Source organism: Elephas maximus, chromosome 7, assembly GCF_024166365.1.
Source record: "Elephas maximus indicus isolate mEleMax1 chromosome 7, mEleMax1 primary haplotype, whole genome shotgun sequence".
Taxonomy (NCBI): domain Eukaryota; kingdom Metazoa; phylum Chordata; class Mammalia; order Proboscidea; family Elephantidae; genus Elephas; species Elephas maximus.
In genome coordinates, this window is record NC_064825.1 from 44,368,775 (window position 1) to 44,391,902 (window position 23,128).

General features: G+C 37.1%; 1 protein-coding gene across 3 annotated transcripts in view; it reads left to right on the forward strand.

Moving 5' to 3' along the window:
• The window catches only part of RSF1 (remodeling and spacing factor 1), a 180,348-nt gene that overhangs the window by 98,747 nt on the left and 58,473 nt on the right, over positions 1 to 23,128 (forward strand). For all 3 annotated transcript variants that reach the window (XM_049889723.1, XM_049889724.1, XM_049889725.1), the window contains exon 5: positions 8,828 to 8,982. In XM_049889723.1, coding sequence (XP_049745680.1) covers positions 8,828 to 8,982 — 155 coding nt within the window. The remainder of the gene's footprint in view (positions 1 to 8,827; positions 8,983 to 23,128) is intronic.

Consider the following 23,128-nt stretch of genomic DNA (forward strand, 5'->3'; position numbering starts at 1 on the left):
CCAAGTCTAGCCATCCTTAATTCTAAGGAACATTCTGGTTATAGTTCTTCTAAGACTGATTTGTTCTATTTATGTGAAATGTCCAAAATAGGCGAGTCCTTAGAGACATAAAGTAGATGAGTGGTTTCCTAGGGTTGGCAAAAGTTGAGGGTCATGGGGAATGACAGCTAATAGAGTACAAAGTTTTTTTTTTTTTTAGGTAATAAACATGCCCCAAAATTGATTGTGATACTAGCTCTATAACTCTGTGAACATATTAAAAACCATTAAATTGTACATTTTAAATATGTGGATTGTATAGTTGTGATTTCTATCTCAATACAACTGAAATACATTATTCTTGGCTCATAATTATTTTAAATGTGAAAACATTAAAATCTCAGTAAATGAAAGAGATTTTAATATGTACATGACTAGTGTTATTTATATTTAGCTTGTATAAAAATACATTTTCCCTAATAATTGTATTTACACAGCAGGCTTTTTTGTAAAAGTTGGTGTGATTATTCTAAATTTTACATGGAAATGCCAATGAGCTAGAATATCCAAAGATATTTTTAAAAAGAAGAAAAATTTGGAATACTGACACTGCTGTTTTCAAGACTTGCTAGAGAGCTACAGTTATCAAGATAGTATGATATTGATGAAAAGATAAATAGATCAATAGAAGAGATGGAAGAGTCTAGAAATAGACCCACACATACATAGTCAAATGATTTTCAACAACAGCCCCAAAGTAATTCAGTAGAGAAAAAAGTTTTCATCAAATGGTACTGCAGTAACTGAAAATCATGGAGAAAAATGAGCCTTGACCCCCTCCCTCACACCATGTACCTGCTGCCATTGAGTGGATTTTGACTCATAGTGACCCAGTGTGTTTCAGAGTAGAACTGTGCTTTACAGGGTTTTCAGTGCCTCCAGTCTTATGGCAGAAGATCACTAGGCCTTTTTCTTTTGCAGCACTGCTGAGAGGGTTCAAACTGCCAGACTTTTGGTTAGTAGCTGAGCACAAATCATTTTTACCACCCAGGGACCTTAGCTCATATCATACATAGACCTAAAGGTAAAAGTTACAATTTTATAAAGCTTTTATGACTAAATATGGGAGAATACATGTGCAGCCTTGGGGCAGGCAAATATTTCTTAAAGAAGACATAGAAACAGTAACCATAAGAGAAAAAAAATACATCAGTTGGATTTAATAAATACTTTTCATCAAAAGATGAAAAGATGGTCAAGCCATATACTGAGAGAAAATACTCACCACACATATATCTGACAGAAGGCTTGTATCCCAAATGCATACATTACATCTCAATAATAAAAGTACCAAAAAATGTGATTTTTACAATAGGCAAAAGCCTTGAACAGATGCTTTAAGACTATATACAATAGTATACTTATATGAAAAAGTGCTCAACATTATTATTAGGAAATCCCAAATTAAAGTCACAATGAGGAATCACTTTACCGTCACAAGAATGGCTAAAATGAATATGATTTACAACAGCAAATGTTAGCAAAGTTGTGGACCAGTTAGAACCTATTATAACTTGCTGATGGGAATGTAAAATGGTACAACCAGTTTTGGGGAACAGATTGACAGTTTCTTTAGATGTTAAACTGTTACCCTATGACTAGCAATTTCACTCCTAGGTGTTTATCTGAGAGAAATGAAAACACATGTTTACAATAAACCTCTTACAAGAATATTCGTAGCATGTGTTCTAAACAGTCTCACACTGGAAACACTTCAGGTATTCATCAATAGGAGAATAGAAAAACAAACTGTATTTTTATACAATGAGTACTGCTCAGCAGTGAAAAGGAATGACTGTGAATTTATCCCAAAAAGAGGATGATGAGTGAAAGAAGCAAAAAAAAGTACATACTGTGTTACTCCATTTATAGAAAGTTCTAGAATTACCAAAACTAATCTGTGGTTATAGTGATCAAAAAAACTGATTTCTTACTGCTTTTGTTAGAGCAGAGAGGTTGATTAGGAAGGGACAAGAGGGGGTTATCTATGGCGATAGTAATATTCTTTGTGCTGATAGAGGTGTGGATTACATAGGTGTATTTGTCAAAACTGATGAACGGAACACCAAAGATCTATTTGTTTCTCAGGATGTAAATTGTACTTCAATAAAAAATTTAATAATTGGTAATGACTTGGTAACCATTTTTAAAAAGCTGAATTCTAAAGAGTGTATACAATTTCCATGTACCTGTAAAAACAGTCCCATTTCTAAACTATATGCCACTAATACAGCATAATGATTACAAAGATGAGTTCTTGAAAACTGAGCTTCTTGGATCACGTAGACACATGAGACTATTTTGGCATCTCCTGTCTAGAAGGGAGATGAGAGATTAGAGGGGGTCAGAAGCTGACCGAATGATCACAAAAATAGAGTGGAGGGAAGGAGTGTGCTGTCTCATTAAGGGGAGAGCAGTTAGGAGTATATAGCCAGGTGTATATAAATTTTTGTAGGCGAGACTGACTTGATTTGTAAACTTTCACTTAAAGCACAATAAAAAAAAAAAAAAAAGATGGCCTCTGAAGGCAGACTGTCTGGAATTGAATCCTACCTTTGATGTGTACTAACTGTGACTTTAGTAAAAAAATACATTACCTCTCTTGTATGTTCCTCAGTTTTCTCACCTGCAAATGGAGATTGTCATGGATTGAATTATGACCTCCAAAAAATGTGTGTATCAGTTTGGCTGGGCCATGATTCCCAGTATTGTATGGTTGTCCTCCACTTTGTGATTGTAATTTTATGTTAAAGAGGATTAGGATGGGATTGTAACACTCTTACTAAGGTCACATCCCTGATCCAGTATAAAAGGAGTTTCCCTGCCGTCTGGCCTGCACCACCTTTTATCTCTCAAGAGATTAAAAGGGAAGCAAGCAGAGAGTTGGGGACCTCATACCACGAAGGCAGCACCGGGAGCAGAACCTGGGGTTTCTGTGCAGAGAAGCTCCTAGGCCAGGGGAAGAATGATGAGAAGGACCCTCCTTAAAGCCATACCTTGGAGCTGATGCCCTGAATTTGGACTTTTAGCCTGCTTTTGTCTGGGTTTACTGTGAAGAAACAAATTTGTCTTTGTTAAAGCCATTCACTTGTGCTATTTGTTATAGCACCACTAGATGACTAAGACAGAGGTAAATAATGTTGTTATTGTGTGCCATCGAGTCGATTTCAACTCATAGTGACCCTGTAGGACAGCGTAGAACTGCCCCATAGCATTTCCTAGGCTGTAGTCTTTATAGAGCCGCTGGTGGGTTCAAACCACTGACTTAACCACTGCACAACCAGGGCTTCTGAAAGTAATAATAATAATAATAATAAAACCAAACCCACTGCTGTTGAGTTGATTCCAACTCATAGCAATCCTATAGGACAGAGTAGAACTGCCCCATAGGGTTTTTCCAAGGCTGTAAATCGTTATGGAAGTAGACTGCTGTATCTTTCTCCTGCTTTGCAGAGGTTTGCAGCCATGCGCTTTAACCACTACAGCACCAGGGCTCCCTGAAGTAATAAGACCAAAAAGAAAAAATCCAAACCTGTTGCAGTCGAGTCGGTTCTGACTCATAGTGATCCTATAGGACAGAGTAGACCTGTCCCATAGGATTTCTAAGGATCAGCTAGTAGATTCTAACTGCCGACCTTTCAGTTAGCAGCTGAGCTCTTAACCACTGTGCCACCAGGGCTCCAAAGTAATAATACCAAACCCGTTGCCATCAAGTTGATTCTATCATAGCAACCCTGTAGGACAGAGTAGAACTGCCCCATAGGGTTTCAAAGGAGCGCCGGGTGGATTCAAACTGCCGACCGTTTGTTTAGCAGCCAAACTCTTAACCACTACGCCACCAGGGTTTCCAATGTAATAATAATAAAGTACCTATTAAATGAGGTTATTTTGAGATTATATGAACTAATTCATGTAAAACTCTTGAAGCAGTGCCTGGAACATAGTAAGCAGTCACTAATGCTAACTCTTATTATTAATACTGTTACTGGTAATATTATTAATTAATGCCCTCTTAGTTTTCTTGTCCTGCGTAAAAAATATTGTTATATTTGTTTTCCCTTTTTTCACCTTATCAATTTGAAATTCATATGAAAAAGATAGAATGGTTGCTGAATCCTGGAATCATATATTACAGATTTTTACCAAGGACTTGCATGCTATATATATATAGACTCTGCAAAGGAATTCGACTATGTGTATCATAACGAACTGTGGATAACATTGCAAAGAATGAGAATTCCAGAACACTTAATTGCGCTCATGAGGAACCTGTACATAGAACAAGAGGCAGTTGTTCGGACAGAACAAGGGGATACTGATTGGTTTAAAGTCAGGAAAGGTGTGCGTCAGGGTTGTATCCTTCACCATACCTATTCAGTCTGTATGCTGAGCAAATAATCTGAGAAGTTGGACTATATGAAGAACAGAGCATCAGGATTGGAGGAGGGCTCGTTAACAACCCGCGTTATGCAGATGACACAACCTTGCTTGCTGAAAGTGAAAAGGACTTGAAGCACTTACTAATGAAGATCAAAGGCCACAGCCTTCAGTATGGATTGCACCTTAACATAAAAATCCTCACAGCGGAACCAGTGAGCAACATCATGATAAATGGAGAAAAGATTTGAAGTTGTCAAAGATTTCATTTTATTTGTGAAATGCAGCTGACACAATCTTGCTTGCAAAAAAGAAAAACTTGAAGCTCTTACTGATTAAAAAGTCAAAGACTACAGCCTTCAATATGGATTGCACCTAAGCATAAAGAAAACAAAAATCCTTACAGCTGGACCAATAAACAGCATCATGATTAAGTGGAGAAAAATTGAATTTGTCAAGGATTTCCTTCTGCTTGGATCAACAATCAGCACCCATGGAAGCAGCAGCCAAGAAATTAAATAACATACTGTATTGGGCAAATCTGCAGCAAAAGACCTCTTTAAAGTTACAAAAAGTAAGGTGTCACTTTGATGACTAAGGCGTACCTGATCTGAGCCATGGTCTTTTCAATCACATCCTATGCTTGTGAAAGCTGGACAATGAAAAGAGAAGGCAGACAAAGAATTGATGCGTTCAGATTGTGGTGTTGGCATAGAATGTTGACTATACCATGGACTGCCAGAAGAATGAATAAATCAGCCTCAGAGGAAATGCAACCATAATGTTCCTTAGAAGCGAGGATGGCAAGACTTTGTCTTTCTTACTTTGGACAAGTCATCAGGAAAGCCCAATTGATAGAAAAGGACATTGTATTTGGTAAAGTAGAGGGTCAGGGAAAACTTTCAGTGAGATGGATTGGCACAATTACCACAACAATGTACTCAAAGATATCAAAGGTCATGGAGATAGCGCAGGATTGGGCAACATTTCGTTCTTTTATACATAAAGTCACCCTGATTGGAGCCGACTTGACAGAAGCTAACAACAACAAAAATTTATTAAGTGTCCCTACCCTCAAGCAGTCGAGCTGGGGTGGGGGTGGACAGGGAAAGGAAGCAAGGGGACATATAACAGATAAGAAAACAAGTAATTTCATTTTAACGCTGATCACGTTGTCTTAGAGGTGTGTATGTAGTATTTAGAGAACGTAGATTGGGGGACCGTTGGTGATGAGTAACTTAGTGACAGAGCCAGACTAAGTTGGAAAACTTAGTCTGGAGTTTGTATTTTATCTTCACTGTTACACACTGCCTATCTGAACAGCAAAAATATCCAAGTGAGTTTTCTCATTTGCAGGGAACATTTAAATTGGCCATACTGCACCTCTGTTTTTGGTAGTAAAAGTAGAGTTTACAGATTAGAATCCTATTTGGGATTTTCTTCTATTACTGAATCATTTGAATTATTTTCCTGTATAAACAGGAAACCCTGGTGGCGTAGTGATTAAGAGCTACGGCTGCTAACCAGGAGGTCAGCAGCTCAAATCCGCCAGGAGCTCCTTGGAAACTGTATGGGGCAGTTCTGCTCTGTCCTATAGGGTCGCTATGAGTTGGAGTCGACTCGACGGCAGTGGGTTGTTCTTGGTTTAGTTATAAACAACTGACAAAATTAAACCAACAACCTACATTCTTATATATTTAAAAAATTTTTTTATTGTGCTTTAAGTGAAAGTTTACAAATTAAGTCAGTCTTTCCTACAAAAATTTATATACACCTTGCTGTATACTCCTAGATGTTCTCCCCCTAATGAGACAGCACACTCCTCTCAGCTGTTTTTGTGTCCATTCAGCCAGCCTCTGACTTCCTCTACCCTCTCATCTCCTCTCCTCTCCAGACAGGAGCTGCCCACATAGTTTCGTGTGTCTACTTGATCCAAGAAGCTTACTCCTCACTAGTATCATTTTCTATCTTATAGTCCACTCCAATCCCTGTCTGAAGAGTTGGCTTTAGGAATGGTTCCTGTCTTGGGCTAACAGAAGGTCTGCGGACTATGACCTCCAGGGTCCTTTTAGTCTTAGCCAGACCATGAAGTCTGGTCTTTTTATGAGAATTTGGGGTCTGCATCCCACTGCTCTTCTGCTCCCTCAGGGGTCCTCTGTTGTGTCTCAGGCTGATGCAGTCTCTGGTTTATGTGGCCCTTTCTATCTCTTGGGCGCATAATTACCTTGTATATTTGGTGTTCTTCATTCTTCTTTGCTCCAGGTGGGTTGATACCAATTGTTGCATCTGAGGTGGCCACTTGCTAGTGTTTAAGACCCCAGACGCCACTCTTCAAAGTGAGATGCAGAATGTCTTCTTAATAGATTTTATTATGCCAGTTGACCTAGATGTCCCCTGAAACTATGGTCCCCAAACCACCGCCCCTGCTACCCTGGTCTTAGAAGCATTCAGATTATTCAGGAAACTTCCTTACTTTTGGTTTAGTCCAGTTGTGCTGACCTCTCGTATATTGCGTATTGTCTTTCCCTTCACCTAAAATAGTTCTTGTCTACTATCTAATTAGTGAATACCGCTCTCTCCCTCTCTGCCCACTTTCGTAACCATCAAAAAATATTTTCTTCTCTGTTTAAACTATTTCTTGAGTTCTTATAATAGTGGTCTCATACAGTATTTGTCCTTTTGCAACTAATTTCACCCAGCTTAATGCCTTCCAGATTCCTTCATGTTATGAAATGTTTCACGGATTCATCGTTGTTCTTCATCGATGCGTGGTATTCCACTGTGTGAATATACCATAATTTCTTTATCCATTCATCTGTTGACGGGCAACTTGGTTGCTTCTGTCTTTTTGCTATTGCAAACAGTGCTGCAGTGAACATGGGTGTGCATATATCTGTTCGTGTAAAGGCTCTTATTTCTCTAGGGTATATTCCAAGGAGTGGGATCGCTGGACCCTATGGTAATTCTATTTCTAACTTTTTAAGGAAGTGCCAAATGGATTTCCAAAGTGGTTATACCATTTTCTGTTCCTACCAGCAATGTATAAATGCTCCAGTCTCTCCACAACCTCTCCAGCATTTATTACTTTGTGTTTTTTTGATTAATGCCAGCCTTGTTGGAGTGAGGTGGGATCTCATTATAGTTTTGATTTGCATTTCTCTAATGGCTAATGATCGTGAGCATTTCCTCATATATCTGTTAGCTGCCTGAATGCCTTCTTTAGTGAAGTGCTTGTTCATATCCTTTGCTGATTTTTTAATTGGGTTATTTTTCTTTTTGTTGTTGAGTTTTTGCAGTATCATGTAGATTTGAGAGATCAGATGCTAATTGGAAATGTCATAGCTAAAAACTTTTTCCCCATCTGTAGGTAAAGTCTTTGGATGAGCATAGACGTTTGATTTTTAGGAGCTCCCAGTTATCTAGTTTCTCTTCTGGTGTTTTGTGCATTGTTAATAATGTTTTGTATACTGTTCATGCCATATATTAGGGCTCCTAGCGGTCTCCATATTTTTTCTGCCGTAATCTTATTGTTTTAGATTTTCAGTTTAGGTCTTTGATGCATTTTGAGTTAGTTTTTGTGCATGGTATGAGGTATGGGTCTTGTTTCCATTTTTTTTGCAGATAGATATCCAATTAGGCCAGCTCCATTTGTTAAAGAGACTGTCTTTTCCCTCATTTAACTGACTTTGGGCCTTTGTCAAATATCAGCTGCTCATATGTGGATGGATTTATGTAAATTCTTTTTTTTTTTTTTTTTAACTGTGCTACTAGTAGGTATGGAAACCCTGGTGGTGTAGTGGTTAAGTGCTACGGCTGCTAACCAAGGGGTTGGCAGTTCGAATCCACCAGGCGCTCCTTGGAAGGTCTATGGGGCAGTTCTACTCTGTCCTATAGGGTCGCTATGAGTCGGAATCGACTCAATGGCACTGGGTATTAGGGTATTAGTAGGTGCATCATAATTTTATAATTATGAAAAGCTATCTCTGAAGATAGAAAAGAATTTTTATTTTCAAATGAATGAAGAACTTAAATCATATTGTTAAAAAAAAAGTTAAAGGAAGTTTTACATTGATTTCATACATCATAGAGATGGCATAGTACTTTTAAAAAGTTATCTAATTTTTGTTTGTGTTCCTTTTTTTCAACCTAAGAGATCTGCGTTGCCATTCTAATCAATGGGAAAAATAATTTAAGACTCACTAAGACACTCCTCTTTGGAGAATAGTATGTATTCTTTCCTAATAACTTACTTTTAAAATTCAAGGTTAGTTGGGGTTTGCTGTAACAGTCTTTTGGATGTTCATAATGTGTTTTTCTTTTTTAATTTTTTTATTTCCAGTGGGTATTATTCAGAAAACTCCTTAGAACAGAACTAAGGTTTTTATGCTGTCTTATTTTTTCCCTTGTTCAGAAATCGAAATGAGTTGGCTGAGACTCTTGCACTCCTGAAAGCACAGATTGATCCTGTACTATTGAAAAACTCTAGCCAACAGGACAACTCTTCCCGGGAAAGTCCCAGCTTGGAGAATGAAGAGACTAAAAAAGAGGAAGAAACACCTAAACAAGGTTTTTTTTTGTGTGTTTTGTTTAGCTTTGTTTTGTAATCCTTTCTCTGGTCTCTAACTCCTTTTCCCAGCTATGTAAATCTGAATTCTCAGTTAGAAAAATTGTGAGCCTTCCTGTAAAAGGAGGCTGATTTTCTTTTATTAAAAAAATAAATAAATAAAAACACATGGAGGCTAAAAAACATCTAATAATGCTTTGCTCTTTTACACAGAACATTCTAAAAATCTAAATAAAAAATGTTCAAATGATCAAAATATGATATATTTTACTAATTTAAGAATGTGGAATTACTTAGTAAACTCCTTTCTATAATAATCCAAATTACTAAACCTTATTTCCTCACTTAAGTTTTCTGGTTTGCTTAACTAAGCAGTTCAAATCTAACTGCTCTAAAATGATAGAATCATGTTCTGACCTTTCTAGAAGGAAATAAATCAACTGAAAATTGGGTTAATTAATACTCAGTTGTTGTGGTTTATATTTTGTTTTCTTGATAAGATGCTTATTAATGGTGTGACAGGGGAGGGAAATTACTTTCCTTATCATGTTTTTCTTCTTTTGCTTTTAGTTTTGTCTACTGTTTCGATTGGACCCTAAAAGCAATGTACTTTTACTTTATGTATTTGATGGTTCGAAGGAACCATTCAGAAGTCATTCCATATCTCCAGGTGTTACTTGAAAACAAGTAAATATGCTTTTTCATGTAGGATGTAACGTTCCTACATATTAAGCATTGCTTTTAGCCAGAATTCTGAACATTACCTTCCTCTCATCAGTGTTTATATGATTTTGAATATTTGTGTTGATTTTATTTGTAAACAAAATTTTTTATTTGAAACGTTATTTTCCATATGTTAAAATTTAATTTGTGGGCTTCTTCAGTAAAACTTAATTTTAAAGTAACCTGAACCTGCTATTGAACTTTCAGATATTTTTAGTAGCATTTTTTAAGGATAAGCTCTGCATTTAGACTTAATATTATTCGTTCATTTGGTCATTTGATTTGGTTATTGATTTATGTGTTTGGTTATTCCCTTATATAACTAAAATCAAGACCAGAGAGATTATAAATTGGAAAGTGAGGTCACAATAACAGAAATTTAAAAGGCAATTATTCCTACTGAAAGCTTAAATTTGACACTCAACTTGAAGGGAAGTTCTGTTATGCAGTTTTAATTGGAAAGAAAAGTAAAACATTCTAGTTCTTCAGTAAAATAAAGCTCTTTCTAGTATTTAATCCAAAAATTTCTCTGGGGGCTTTGTAGTAGAAGAGCGGGAAGTTCAACAATAATAGAAGCTGTAATTGGGCACTTACTGTGTTCTTTGCAGTCTACCAGATGCTGCATATTCATTTCATTTAATCCTCATAGCATCTCTTTGAAGTAACTGGTGTTATTATTTCAGTTTTACAGATGAATAAATTGAAGGTTTAGAGACTTGGTCCAAGTCTTACAGATAATAAAGTGTCAGAGCCCAGATTTGAACTCTGATACTTCTATAATGTATGCCCTTAATTAGAATAACCTTGGACAGTGTTTCTCAAACTTTAATATGCAAACTGTTCACCTGGGGATCTTTTTAAAATAAAGAACCTGATTGAGTAGATCATGAGTGGAACCTCTGATTCACCGTTTCTAACAAGGACCTCCAAAACCAAACTGAAGCCTGTTGCTTAGAGTCAATTCCGACTCATGGCAACCCTATAGGACAGATTAGAACTGCCCTGTGGTGTTGCCAAGGAGTGGATGGTGTATTCAGACTACTGACCATTTGGTTCTCTTAACCGCTGTGCCACCAGGGCTATAACAGGGACTTAGGTGATGCTTATGCTGCTGGTCAGAAGACCATGCTTTGAATTGCGAGGCTGTAGAAGCAGTCTTCTTTTAACCTCTGAAACAAATACAGCAGAAGGTTTCTTAAAATATTCCTCACTGAACCCTGATACTATCACACTCAACACAAGTAAAAGGAAGTAGTTCGTGGATGGAGGACATAATTTTTAAAAAGTAAAGGAGCAAGACATTTAATCCCCTTCATTTTTCTCCCTTCCTTTGTACATAGTGCTTCTTTAGCTTCTCTGGCTCTAACGTGTTTCCTATTCATTCATTCATTCAGCAACTTATTGTGCACCTGCTGTGTGCCCAGCATGATTATAGACATGGAGGTTGAGTAAATAAAGCTGACTAAAATCTTTTCTCTTGTGAAGCTTACACCATAGTGGATAAAATAGCTAACGTATGGCATTTATCACAGGCCGAATACTGTTCTAAGTGCTTTACCTATGTTAAGTCACATACCATAACCTTCACAGCAACCCTATGAGGTAGGAATTATATTATTATTCATTTTTTCAGTTGGGGGAAATGAGACACGGAGAAATTTCTTTTTTAATTTATTTTGCTTAGGTGAAAGTTTACCAGTCAAGTCAGTCTCTCATACAAAAAGCCATACACAGCCGGCTGTGCACTCCCAGCTGCTCTCCCCTTAATGAGACAGCACATTCCTCCTCTCCACCCAGTATTCCCCGTGTCCATTTAACCAGCTCCTTTCCCCCTCTTCCTTCTCATCTTGCCACTAGACAGGAGTTGCCCGCATAGTCTCATGTGTCTGCTTGAGCCACAAAATTTACTCCTTGCCAGCATCATTGTCTATCTTATAGTCCAGGCCAGTCCCTGTATGTAGAGTTGGTTTCGGGAATGTTTCCAGTCTGGGGCTATCAGAGGGTCCAGAGACCATGACTGTCAAGGTCCCTCCAGTCTCTGACAGACCATTTAGCCTGCTCTTTTTACGAGAATTTAAGATCTGCATCCCACAGTTCTCCTGCTCCATCCTGGATTCTTTGTTGTGTTCCCTGTCAGGGCAGTGACTGGTGGAAGCTGGGCACTATCTGGTTCTTCGGTTCTCAGGCTGTTGGAGTCTCTGGTTTATGTGGCCCCTTCTGTCTCTTGGGCTCATATTTACCTTGTGTCTTTGGTGTTCTTCATTTTCCTTTGCTCCAGGTGGGGTGAGACCAATTTATGCATCTTAGATAGCCGCTTCCTAGTGTTTAAGACCCCAGAAGCCTCTCACCAAAGTGGAATGCAAACTATTTTCTTAATACCTTTTGTTATGCCAGTTGACCTAAATGTCCCTTGAAACCGTGGTCACCAGAATCCCGTCCCTGCTACTCTGACCTTCGAAGATTTTGGTTGTATTGAGGAAATTTCTTTGCTTCTGGTTTAGTCCAGTTGTACTGACTATCCCTGTGTTATGTGTTGCCCTTTCCTTCACCTAAAAAAAATTTTGAGACACGGAGAGATTTAAATTGCTTTCCCAAGATCCCACAACTGGTTAAGTGGCAGGCTCAGTATTCACATCCAGGCTGCCTCTCTCCAGAGCCCATGTGCTTTTGAGATTGCACGTAATTGGCTAAATAGACACAGTTTTGTTCAGCCCTTATACCTTTATGTCTTACCTGTTTCAGGTCCCATGGCAAGACCAAAGAAATGGTGATTCTGGTGTTTCATTTTTATTATTCTCAGATATAAAACAAACTTTGCTCTTTGGGTGGGTGCTAGGGATAGGTTGAAAGCTTGAAACAGTCCTAGAAAATGCTTTTTGTACTTAAAGTGGTAGAGCAAAATGTGACAGAAGTTACAATTAAGTGCAGTTATATATTTGAAAACTAAGGAGGCATCAAAAAGGAAAAATAAATGAGAATTAGAGAATAAAACAGCCACTCATTGTTGTAGCTGAAATAGCTCATGAGTTAAATTGCCATGCTTTATATCTTATATATAACCTAAGTAAGATAATGTATTACCCACCCCCCCAGCAAAAAAAAAAAAGAAGAGGCAGCAAGTGACCTAGAAAATTCACCGACTAAATAATTAAGTTGGCTTTTGTTTTTAAGATCATTGAAACTCCCTTCGAAAAAGTCTCAGTTTCTTAGACTGACATCCAGGATGTCAGAGTCTCTTACTATTTCGTTATATGATCACTGGTTCCAGATGATCCACATACTTTTATTTTCTCCATGTGTCTTCTAATGATGTTCTCTGCCTGAGATGTTCTTCCCCCACTGTGGAAATCCTAGTTATACTTCAGGGCCCATCTGAAATCCCACTTTCTTGATGCCTTCCCTGACCCCATTAGCACTTTACTTATATTTATTCCTTATATTAGGGCCAATTCTGGCTCCAGCCTTGAATTTATTTGGCTCTAAAATGCTTGTTGAATTGTGCTATTCTTGGACTAGATTTCAAAGTGAGCATTAGCTGTCATTGAAACCCTTCTCTGGCTGTTTAAGACCCAGTATGTCATTTCATGTATATACTTTGAGTTTACATTAAATACTGTATCTAATTTAGAAGGGACCAAAAGTTAAAGAAAAGCTTGTCAGGGAAAGATTGAAAGTTATGGGAAATTTTAGCCGTTAATTTAGTTTTATTCCTACTAGTTGGAAAAAGATTGTTCTTTTGTTAATTCCTGCAGCCATTACTTCTGCCTACATGTAGAATGATAAGGGAGTATCACTTGAGAATCTCTAGAATAAAGACCTGGCAATCTGCTCCTTTAAAGATTTTAGCCTAGAAAACTCTATGGGGCAGTTCTGCCCCTGTCCTAGTCACTATGAGTTGGAATTGATGGGACACAACAGTGTTGTTTTTAGGTGCCGTCCAGGCGGTTCTGACTCAGTGACCCTACGTGAAACAGAACGAAACACTGCCCTGTCCTGTGCCATCCTCACAATTGTTGCTATATTTGAGCCCATTGTTGCAGCCACAGTGTCAATCCATCTCATCGAGGGAGTTCGTCTTTTTCACTGACCCTCTACTAAGCATGATGTCCTTCTCCAGGGACTGGTCCCTGCTGATAGTATGTCCAAAGTATGCGTATTTTAAGAAAAACAGGAGAGAGGGGATAATTGTTTGCAGAAGTGAATAATACTCCTACAGTTCAAATAATAGGTAAAGTAACCTACAGATGATCCCCCTTTGGCTGTTCTTAACATGACATCTGATACAAAGCTTGAATTTAACCTGGCATAGTAGTATAGTTTAGTGTACTGTTATGAAACAATCTATCGTAAAAACTATGATGGGAAATGAAAAGATGCCTGGTGAGAAACTGTGGGAGGTAGGGATAGGACTGAAAGTTCAGGGAGGTTTGTTCCTGAAAGCTGTGATGTGTGTTTATGTTCTTAAAGAGGAAAAATTTACATGAGTATCACACCTTTTCAATGTAGAATTTGAGTGCAGCAAAAAACTGTTTATATCAAATTAAAATGAGCATTTGTAAATATAAGTACAATTAGAAATACTCTTTCTCAGGGTGAATACTTTGTTGAGAACAAATGGGACAAAAAGTTAAATTATTTATTATATTTTCTATTGTAGCTGATGAAAGTAGTTATTAATGCTATTATCCAGTTAGCTTTATTTATTTGTAGCCTTAATGAGAATTTTAATATGACTAAGACAATTTGGGTATGGTTCCTTGATGGGCCCAATTTTAGGAAGTGACAATTTTTGTGTATTAAGGAATAAGTTTTAAATATAACTGTAGACAGGTTAAACTTAGAAAATGTAATCTATACATGATCTTTCTTTGGCCATTTTTAATATAACATCTGATAAAAACCTTAAATTCAAGATGATAACCGTTTGTAAAGACAGAACTTAAATCACTTCACTGCTCATTATCTAGGAATTTACTGTTTGTGTAAAAAAAGTCAAAAGTGGAATATGTCACACCCATGGTATGGTAATTAGTCTTGTGAACTAGATAAGCTCTCAAAACTTGATCCATAGTTGGGTCAACATTTTGCCTAATGAATGAGCTATATAATACAGTAGTCAAGTGTACTGTAAGGTTTCATGATCGGCAGTCCCCATCTGGATTCATCTTAGGTCCAACTAAACGTTCAGATTCACAAATCTACTATAGACCACATTTGGCGTCACTTTACTAAGGTCAACGTAGGATGAGGTATAGATCGCCAGCGAGAGCGGTATCTAGTATTTCTGTTTTTAGTAGTAATCCTTGTAGCAGTCCATCTAGCAGTTCATATGGCCATCCAGGAGCTATCTTCTCCCCAGGTGACAACTTTAGGAGCAAGTAGACGGGTTTCGCATTGGGGGTAGGTGCAGGAACCGCTTTGTCTTAAAAGTCTTATGTTCCACTTAAGCCATTATTTCTTATAACAGTTCTATGAGCATAGCTTCCAGGGTCCTCATACCCAAATGTAAGAGTCACTGCCTTCAGGAGAGTCCCAAATAGGGTGCCCCCATCATGTATTTTAGTATATATGCTGCTGAAGCAAGCACACCCCATCATTTTTTTATTGTTTTTCCTAGGCCAGATGCAGTTTATCAATCAGAGCTCATTTTTATCAAAAGTTTTGTTGCCTAGTAACCTAATTTATATTCCAGTTTTTACAAGGTTACAAAGGGAGCAGAGCTTGACAGTTAACCAAAGGTCAGAATTGCTCCCAGTTGGCTCAGTGATGGTGTGATGTTAGGAAACCTTTGGGGGGGGGGGGTGGAAATAAGTTGTTCATGTCATTTTGGAAAAAAATACTTAATTTATCAAATAAAATTGTCTCAAAGACTCAGTCAGTTAGGTTGGCAGTACAGCACATTGAAGCATTTCAGATATTGCAGTTTTATGAATTGACTTACTCATTCTTCATGACATTGATTCTTTAGGAAAATTATTAGACAAGGAATAATCTGACCCATTTTTCTATATGCATTTGATATCCAGAAATGAACATGATGGCGTGAATTCTGGAAGAGGTTCTCTGACTTCAGATTTATGAAGAAAAGCTAATACTGTTTCATTCCTTTTCTTTTATTAATGTTGTAAGATGAAGAGCCACATGATAAATTACTAAACTGAAATTTAATATATTCTGAAAACTAAATAATGACAGCATTCAGTTAAAAAAATGGTGTGAATTTCCTGAGAGTAGTTGCCATCTGTAAAAATCCATCCTTCAGAATTCCGTCAGTGTTTGGAAATACCTGCACTCATGAACAGCTGTTTTTCTCTTATAAACTGTATGTAGTAAACGTTACTCATTAAATGACTCAGAATTCTGTATCGCGTATAATAGTACTAAGTACAAGATCCAATACTGTCCTCATGAAGATTTAAAAAAATGAAGCTTCTGATTCCAAATCAAAGAAATAATGAATTGTTAAATAAAATAGAAAAACTAAGTAGGCTTTTTTTTCCCAATTGAAAATATAATCTCTAGATTGTACATGGTTGTATAGTCCAAAGAAGATTTAATTATGTTTTTGACTTTTCGTCTTTTCCTGTGCTCTGCCCACTTCATTTGTTATCTGCTTAGCCTGTCTAGTCATTAGAGTTTGTGACCCCTTCTGTAGGGAGGTGAGTGCTAATAGTTACAGCTATAAAGAAATATTTTTATGTCGTACAGGGGGGTTAAGCTAGCAGTTTATGGATAGGCTTCAGAAAATCCTTGTACTGGGCATAAAATAATCTACTATTTTTATTATCGTGTTAAATATTGTTTTACTTGAAACAAGCATAGGGAGACCAGATAAATGCAGGTGTTATTGTCACCTAGTTATGATATCTAACATAGTTTTCTTCTGTAAGAACAAAAGAAAATCTAGTCTTATCATCATCATCTGTCCTTATTTACATTTATCTTGATGTAGGTAGAAGAGATAAAAGACAAAATACATTGAAGCTCGTGTTTCTTTTGGTTTTTATGCCATGAGCAATAGGACACAGACCATAGTTTCTTATGTGAAAGTCTTATGTGAAGACTTGTTGGAAGCATAAAACTAACTAACTAAAGTTGCTTCCATCCATTTTGACAATACTGTCTACATATTGAATAGTGAAATTCTTTTTCATAGAGAAAAAGAGGGTCAGTTTGCAAAGTTTATAAACTTATTTAATCTTGAATTTGCTGCAAACCAAGAGCCTTAGCTTAAAGCATACCACAAGGCTTAAAAAGAAGAAAAATCTGGAAGAAATTTTTCATGTAGAGAGACTGTGTTGAAGTTATGTGCTCTGGCTAAGTTTGTTGTGGCTTGAATCAGAAGGAGAAAATGTAAGTTATCATTCATTAATTCTGAAAAGTGGCATCAACAAGGATTTTTAATCTTTACAAATTTCCCCATAAAAAGAACGTATTGATGGTAAAAACAAAACCCATGAACAACATTTACAACAAAGGTCTTTAAAGGAGTTAGAGTGCTCTGGGCGTTATGAATTCTCAAAACTCAACAGCCAGAGCTCCCTTCCTAGACAAAGCTCTGGTTCAGATGAAAGTATGGAAGAGGGAATAGAGCTAGATAATCTCAGTAAACTGTTCTAATTTTAATACTTGACGAAAGTAACAGGGGAGCTCTGGAGCTGTCAAATTAGGAAAACTGTCATTAACAAACCTCCTTTCTAAAAGTCTATTTGTAAATAAAAACGAGTAACTAAAGGATCAAAGTCAGTTCCCCTAGGATTGTAAGAGTGAAAGAGAATAAGAGGTAGAATAACATTGCTACAGGGACTGAAGGCTTGTTGGAAAGTAATGCCCAGGTAGAACTCAGAGTTTAAAAATTTTTTTAAATAAATTTAAAAGAAACATCTTGTGAATGAACAGAAAAATTAATGCCTTTAAGAAAAAAAAAAAGTGAAAAGGAGAATATTTTTTTTAAACAAAAAAAAATTAAGAATGTGAGATAAAATTTACAGATATTAAAAATAGGCAAAGAAGATTGAACACGTAGGAGTCCATGAAGAGGGAAAAAGAAAAAGCAAGGGAACAAAATAAGTAACAAAGACTGTATTTAACAAAACTTACCTGAAAAAAAAATTTTTTTTTGAAGCTTTATATGGAAAAGACACTGCATTTCTTGAAAAATGAACCTAGAACAATTAACATCAAGATATATTCTAGTAAAATTATTTGACTTTAAAGAAAGACATACTTGACCACCCAGGCAAAAGGAGCAAGTGACTTCTAAGGGGTAAGAAAATCAGATTGCCGTTACTTTTTGGCAGTAGTGCTTCATGCCAAAAGAAAATGTCATAATGTATTTGAGATTCTCAAGGAAAAGAGATATGAGCCAGGGATTTTATGTCCAGGCAAACTGATTTTCAGATATAAAGACTGCAGGTAAGCTGTTAGCCACCTATAAGATATATTTTTGTGTTACCGTACTTTTACACAAATAACACACACCTTCTACGTGCGTTTGCCAACTGTGCCCTTACCCCGTGAGGTATTTTTGTAAGCGTACTATGCTAATTTTTTTTACCACAGCACGTAAAAAAAATTGACATAGTGACACTTATGAAAATAAGGGGGGAGGGCGCAGTTGGCAAACGAACAGAAGGCATGTGTTATTTGCATAAAAATATGGTAGTCCTTTTATAGGAATCTTCTAGTGAATGAGCTTCAGCCAACCAAAATGAATGGCTAAATATTACTGGTAAGTGATGTAAAAATAAATATATATGTGTTTGTATGCGTGGATTAGTATACATACATATATATATTTTAACTCTGTTCATGAGAGGGACCTAAGAACAGTGACACCCCAAGTAGGAATGAATATGCTTAGCCTCCAGATTTTGGTTTCTTAATATCATTCTCTAATAAAAGGAATCAGGACTCTTTAGAGAAGAGATTGATTTCAAGACTGGAAGAGGAAAAATACAGTTGACCCTATGTATACACTGGTTTTGCATCAGCAGATTCAACCAACCGTGGATTGAAAGTATTTGAGGGAAAAAAGAAAGTTCCAAAAAGAAAAATTTGAATTTGCTACACACCGAGCACTATGCTGAAATCCACTTGCATGAAAGGATGTGTAGGCATACCCTGCTGTAGCCTCTGATCATTTCACATATCCTCGGTCTCTCTAGCACACGGTGTTTGAGCTACTTGTGTTGTGCATCCTTTGTTTCTGTGAAAAAATGCCTTCTAAAAAGAAATTAAGTGGTCAAAGCGGTCCCCCAAAGGCTAAGAGGGAGCGTAAAGTGCTGTCTCTCCACAATGCAGTATAACAACTATTTATATAGCATTTACGTTATATCAGGTATTATAAGTAATCTAGAGATGATTTAAAGTATACGGGTGGATGTGTGTAGATTATATGCAGATACTATGCCATTTTATATAAGGGACTTGAGCATTTGTGGATTTAGGGATCCGCAAGAGGTCCTGGAACCAATCCCCCACAGATACTGAGGGACAACTGTACAAGATAAATCTGGAACATCCTGTAACGCCAGAAAATAAAGACATACACAAAAAAGGGTGGGGGCATATCCGAAAGACACAGGTGCCATCCAGAAAAAGCTTTCAATGGCAGAAGCATGAACAGTTTTCACAGCATAATCAGTTATGATCGCCAAAAACCAAACCCGCTGCCGTCGACTCGATTCTGACTCATAGTGACCCTAAGGACAGAGTAGAACTTTTGCCCACAGAGTGATTGGTGGATTTGAACAACTGATGTTTCGGTTAGCAGCTGCGTGCTTTAACTGCTGCGCCACCAGGGCTCCTCTCAGTTACGATAGTATTGATTAATAAAATATGAAAATATGCTCAGGTTACTAGGGAAATGAAAATCAGTTTATTTATTAGAATTGAGATTATATAATAAATTTAGTTTTATATCCTACATTTTTGAAATTTCCATTTTACCATGAGAATTTTCTCATGTCTTTAAAAATTCTTTAAAAAAGAAAGTTCCAGGTATAAAGCAAGCACAGAGTATTTGTTATTGAATGGTTGTACTAATTTATTCTACCACTGCCAGTGTATGAGCGTATTCCTTTCACCATACTCTTAAAAGCTTTGAACATTATCACTAGATAAAAACTTTGCTAGTTTGACTAAAAATTTCCTTTTTTGAACTTTAATTTTTTTTGACTACTAGTGAAGTTTGAACATTTTCATCTTCTCTGTTCCTATTGTGTTTCATATCCTTTGCCCACTTTCTTTTGTAATCTTTAGTTTTTTCTTATATTGTAAATGGTTTCTTAAATAAATGTATTTATTAATCCTTCTACGAGGTATACTTAAGCGTACATTAAATGTGTCGTGTCTGTGCCCAGATCTCACTTTGTAAATAAAAAAAATAGTTCAGATAAACTTTAAAGAATTTTTAATCAAGTATTGTTTTGCAGTCTGCATAAAAACCTTGATAAAAGCTACATCTGTAAATGTATTGATGTTCTTTATCAACATTTAGAGTTCGTGCCATTTCAGTTTAGTCAACAGATTTTTGAGTGTGCTTCATTCTGCCCCAGAGGAGAAAGTCATAAGACTGTTAGGACAGATAGATTTATAAATAAATCATTGTAATTCTGGGTAGTAAGTGTTATAACAGAAGTTCATTTAAAGCAATATGCAAATACAGGAAGATTAGTTAATTCTTTTTTGGGAAAAAACCAGATAGAACTATAAAATGGAGTGACATTTGCACTCAGCTTGAAGTTATTTACCAATAGTGATAATAATAATAATAATAATAATAATAATAATAATAATAATAAATGTGCCACTATGCTGAAGACCCTAGGAAATAGTTGCCAATATTTTAAGTAGGCAACGGAGGAGCCGAGAGGTAGAGAAGAGTAAAATTAGCTTTCTACGTTGCTGACAGAGTTTGGATTTTTTTTTTTGAATGATGACGGATTTGGGAAACACTGATTTTTTTTTTTTAATAATTTTTATTGAGCTTTAAGTGAATGTTTACAAATCAATAAGCTTATATACACCTTACTCCATACTCCCACTTACTCTCCCCCTAATGTGTCAGCCTTTCCAGTCTCTCCTTTCGTGACAATTTTGCCAGTTTCTAACCCTCTCTACCCTCCCATCTCCCCTCCAGACAGGAGATGCCAACACAGTCTCAAGTGTCCACCTGATACAAGTAGCTCACTCTTCATTAGCATCTCTCTCCTACCCATTGTCCAGGGCATTCCATGTCTGATGAGTTGTCTTCGGGAATGGTTCCTGTCCTGGGCCAACAGAAGGTTTGGGGACCATGACCACGGGGATTCCTCTAGTCTCAGTCAGACCATTAAGTCTGGTCTTTTTATGAGAATTTGGGGTCTGCATCCCACTGATCTCCTGCTCCCTCAGGGGTTCTCCATTGTGCTCCCTATCAGGGCAGTTATCGATTGTGGCTGGGCACCAACTAGTTCTTCTGGTCTCAGGATGATGTAAGTCTCTGGTTCATGTGGCCCTTTCTGTCTCTTGGGCTCTTAGTTGTCATGTCACCTTGGTGTTCTTTATTCTCCTTTGCTCCAGGTGGGTTGAGACCAATTGATGCATCTTAGATGGCCGCTTGTTAGCATTTAAGACCCCAGACGCCACATTTCAAAGTGGGATGCAGAGTGTTTTCATAGTAGAATTATTTTGCCAATTGACTTAGAAGTCCCCTTAAGCCATAGTCCCCAAACCCCCGCCCTTGCTCCGCTGACCTTTGAAGCATTCAGTTTGTCCCGGAAACTTCTTTGCTTTTGGTCCAGTCCAATTGAGCTGACCTTCCGTGTATTGAGTATTGTCCTTCCCTTCACCTAAAGTAGTTCTTATCTACTAACTAATCAGTAAATAACCCTCTCCCACCCTCCTTCCCTCCCCGCCTCGTAACCACAAAAGTATGTGTTCTTCTTAGTTTATACTATTTCTCAAGATCTTATAATAGTGGTCTTATACAATATTTGTCCTTTTGCCACTGACTAGTTTCGCTCAGCATAATGCCTTCCAGGTTCCTCCATGTTATGAAATGTTTCACAGATTCGTCACTGTTCTTTATCGATACGTAGTATCCCATTGTGTGAATATACCACAATTTATTTACCCATTCATCCGTTGAATGGACACCTTGGTTGCTTCCAGCTTTTTGCTATTGTAAACAGAGCTGCAATAAACATGGTGTGCACATATCTGTTTGTGTAAAGGCTCTTATTTCTCTAGGGTATATTCCGAGGAGTGGGATTTCTGGGTTGTATGGTAGTTCTATTTCTAACTTTTTAAGAAAATGCCAGATAGATTTCCGAAGTGGTTCTACCATTTTACTTTCCCACCAGCAGTGTCTAAGAGTTCCAATCTCTCCGCAGCCTCTCCAGCATTTATTATTTTGTGTTTTTTGGATTAATGCCAGCCTTGTTGGAGTGAGATGGAATCTCATCGTAGTTTTAATCTGCATTTCTCTAATGGCTAATGATCGAGAGCATTTTCTCATGTATCTGTTAGCTGCCTGAATATCTTCTATAGTGAAGTGTCTGTTCATATCCTTTGCCCACTTCTTGATCGGGTTGTTTGTCTTTTTGTGGTTGAGTTTTAACAGAATCATATAGATTTTAGAGATCAGGCGCTGGTCGGAGATGTCATAGCTGAAAATTCTTTCCCAGTCTGTAGGTGGTCTTTTTACTCTTTTGGTGAAGTCTTTAGATGAGCATAGGTGTTTCATTTTTAGGAGCTCCCAGTTATCTGGTTTCTCTTCATCATTTTTGGTAATGTTTTGTATTCTGTTTATGCCTTGTATTAGGGCTCCTAACGTTGTCCCTATTTTTTCTTCCATGGTCTTTATTGTTTTAGTCTTTATATTTAGGTCTTTGATCCACTTGGAGTTAGTTTTTGTACATGGTGTGAGGTATGGGTCCTGTTTCATTTTTTTGCAAATGGATATCCAGTTATGCCAGCACCATTTGTTAAAAAGACTTTCTTTTCCCCAATTAACTGACACTGGGCCTTTGTCAAATATCAGCTGCTCATATGTGGATGGATTTATATCTGGGTTCTCAATTCTGTTCCATTGGTCTATGTGCCTGTTGTTGTACCAGTACCAGGCTGTTTTGACTTCTGAAGCTATATAGTAAGTTCTAAAATCAGGTAGAGTGAGGCCTCCCACTTTCTTCTTCTTTTTCAGTAAGGCTTTACTTATCCGAGGCTTCTTCCCCTTCCATATGAAGTTGGTGATTTGTTTCTCCATCACATTAAAAAATGTCATTGGAATTTGGATCGGAAGTGCATTGTATGTATAGATGGCTTTTAGTAGAATAGACATTTTTACTATGTTAAGTCTTCCTATCCATGAGCAAGGTATGTTTTTCCACTTAAGTAGGTCCTTTTTAGTTTCTTGTAGTAGTACTTTGTAGTTTTCTT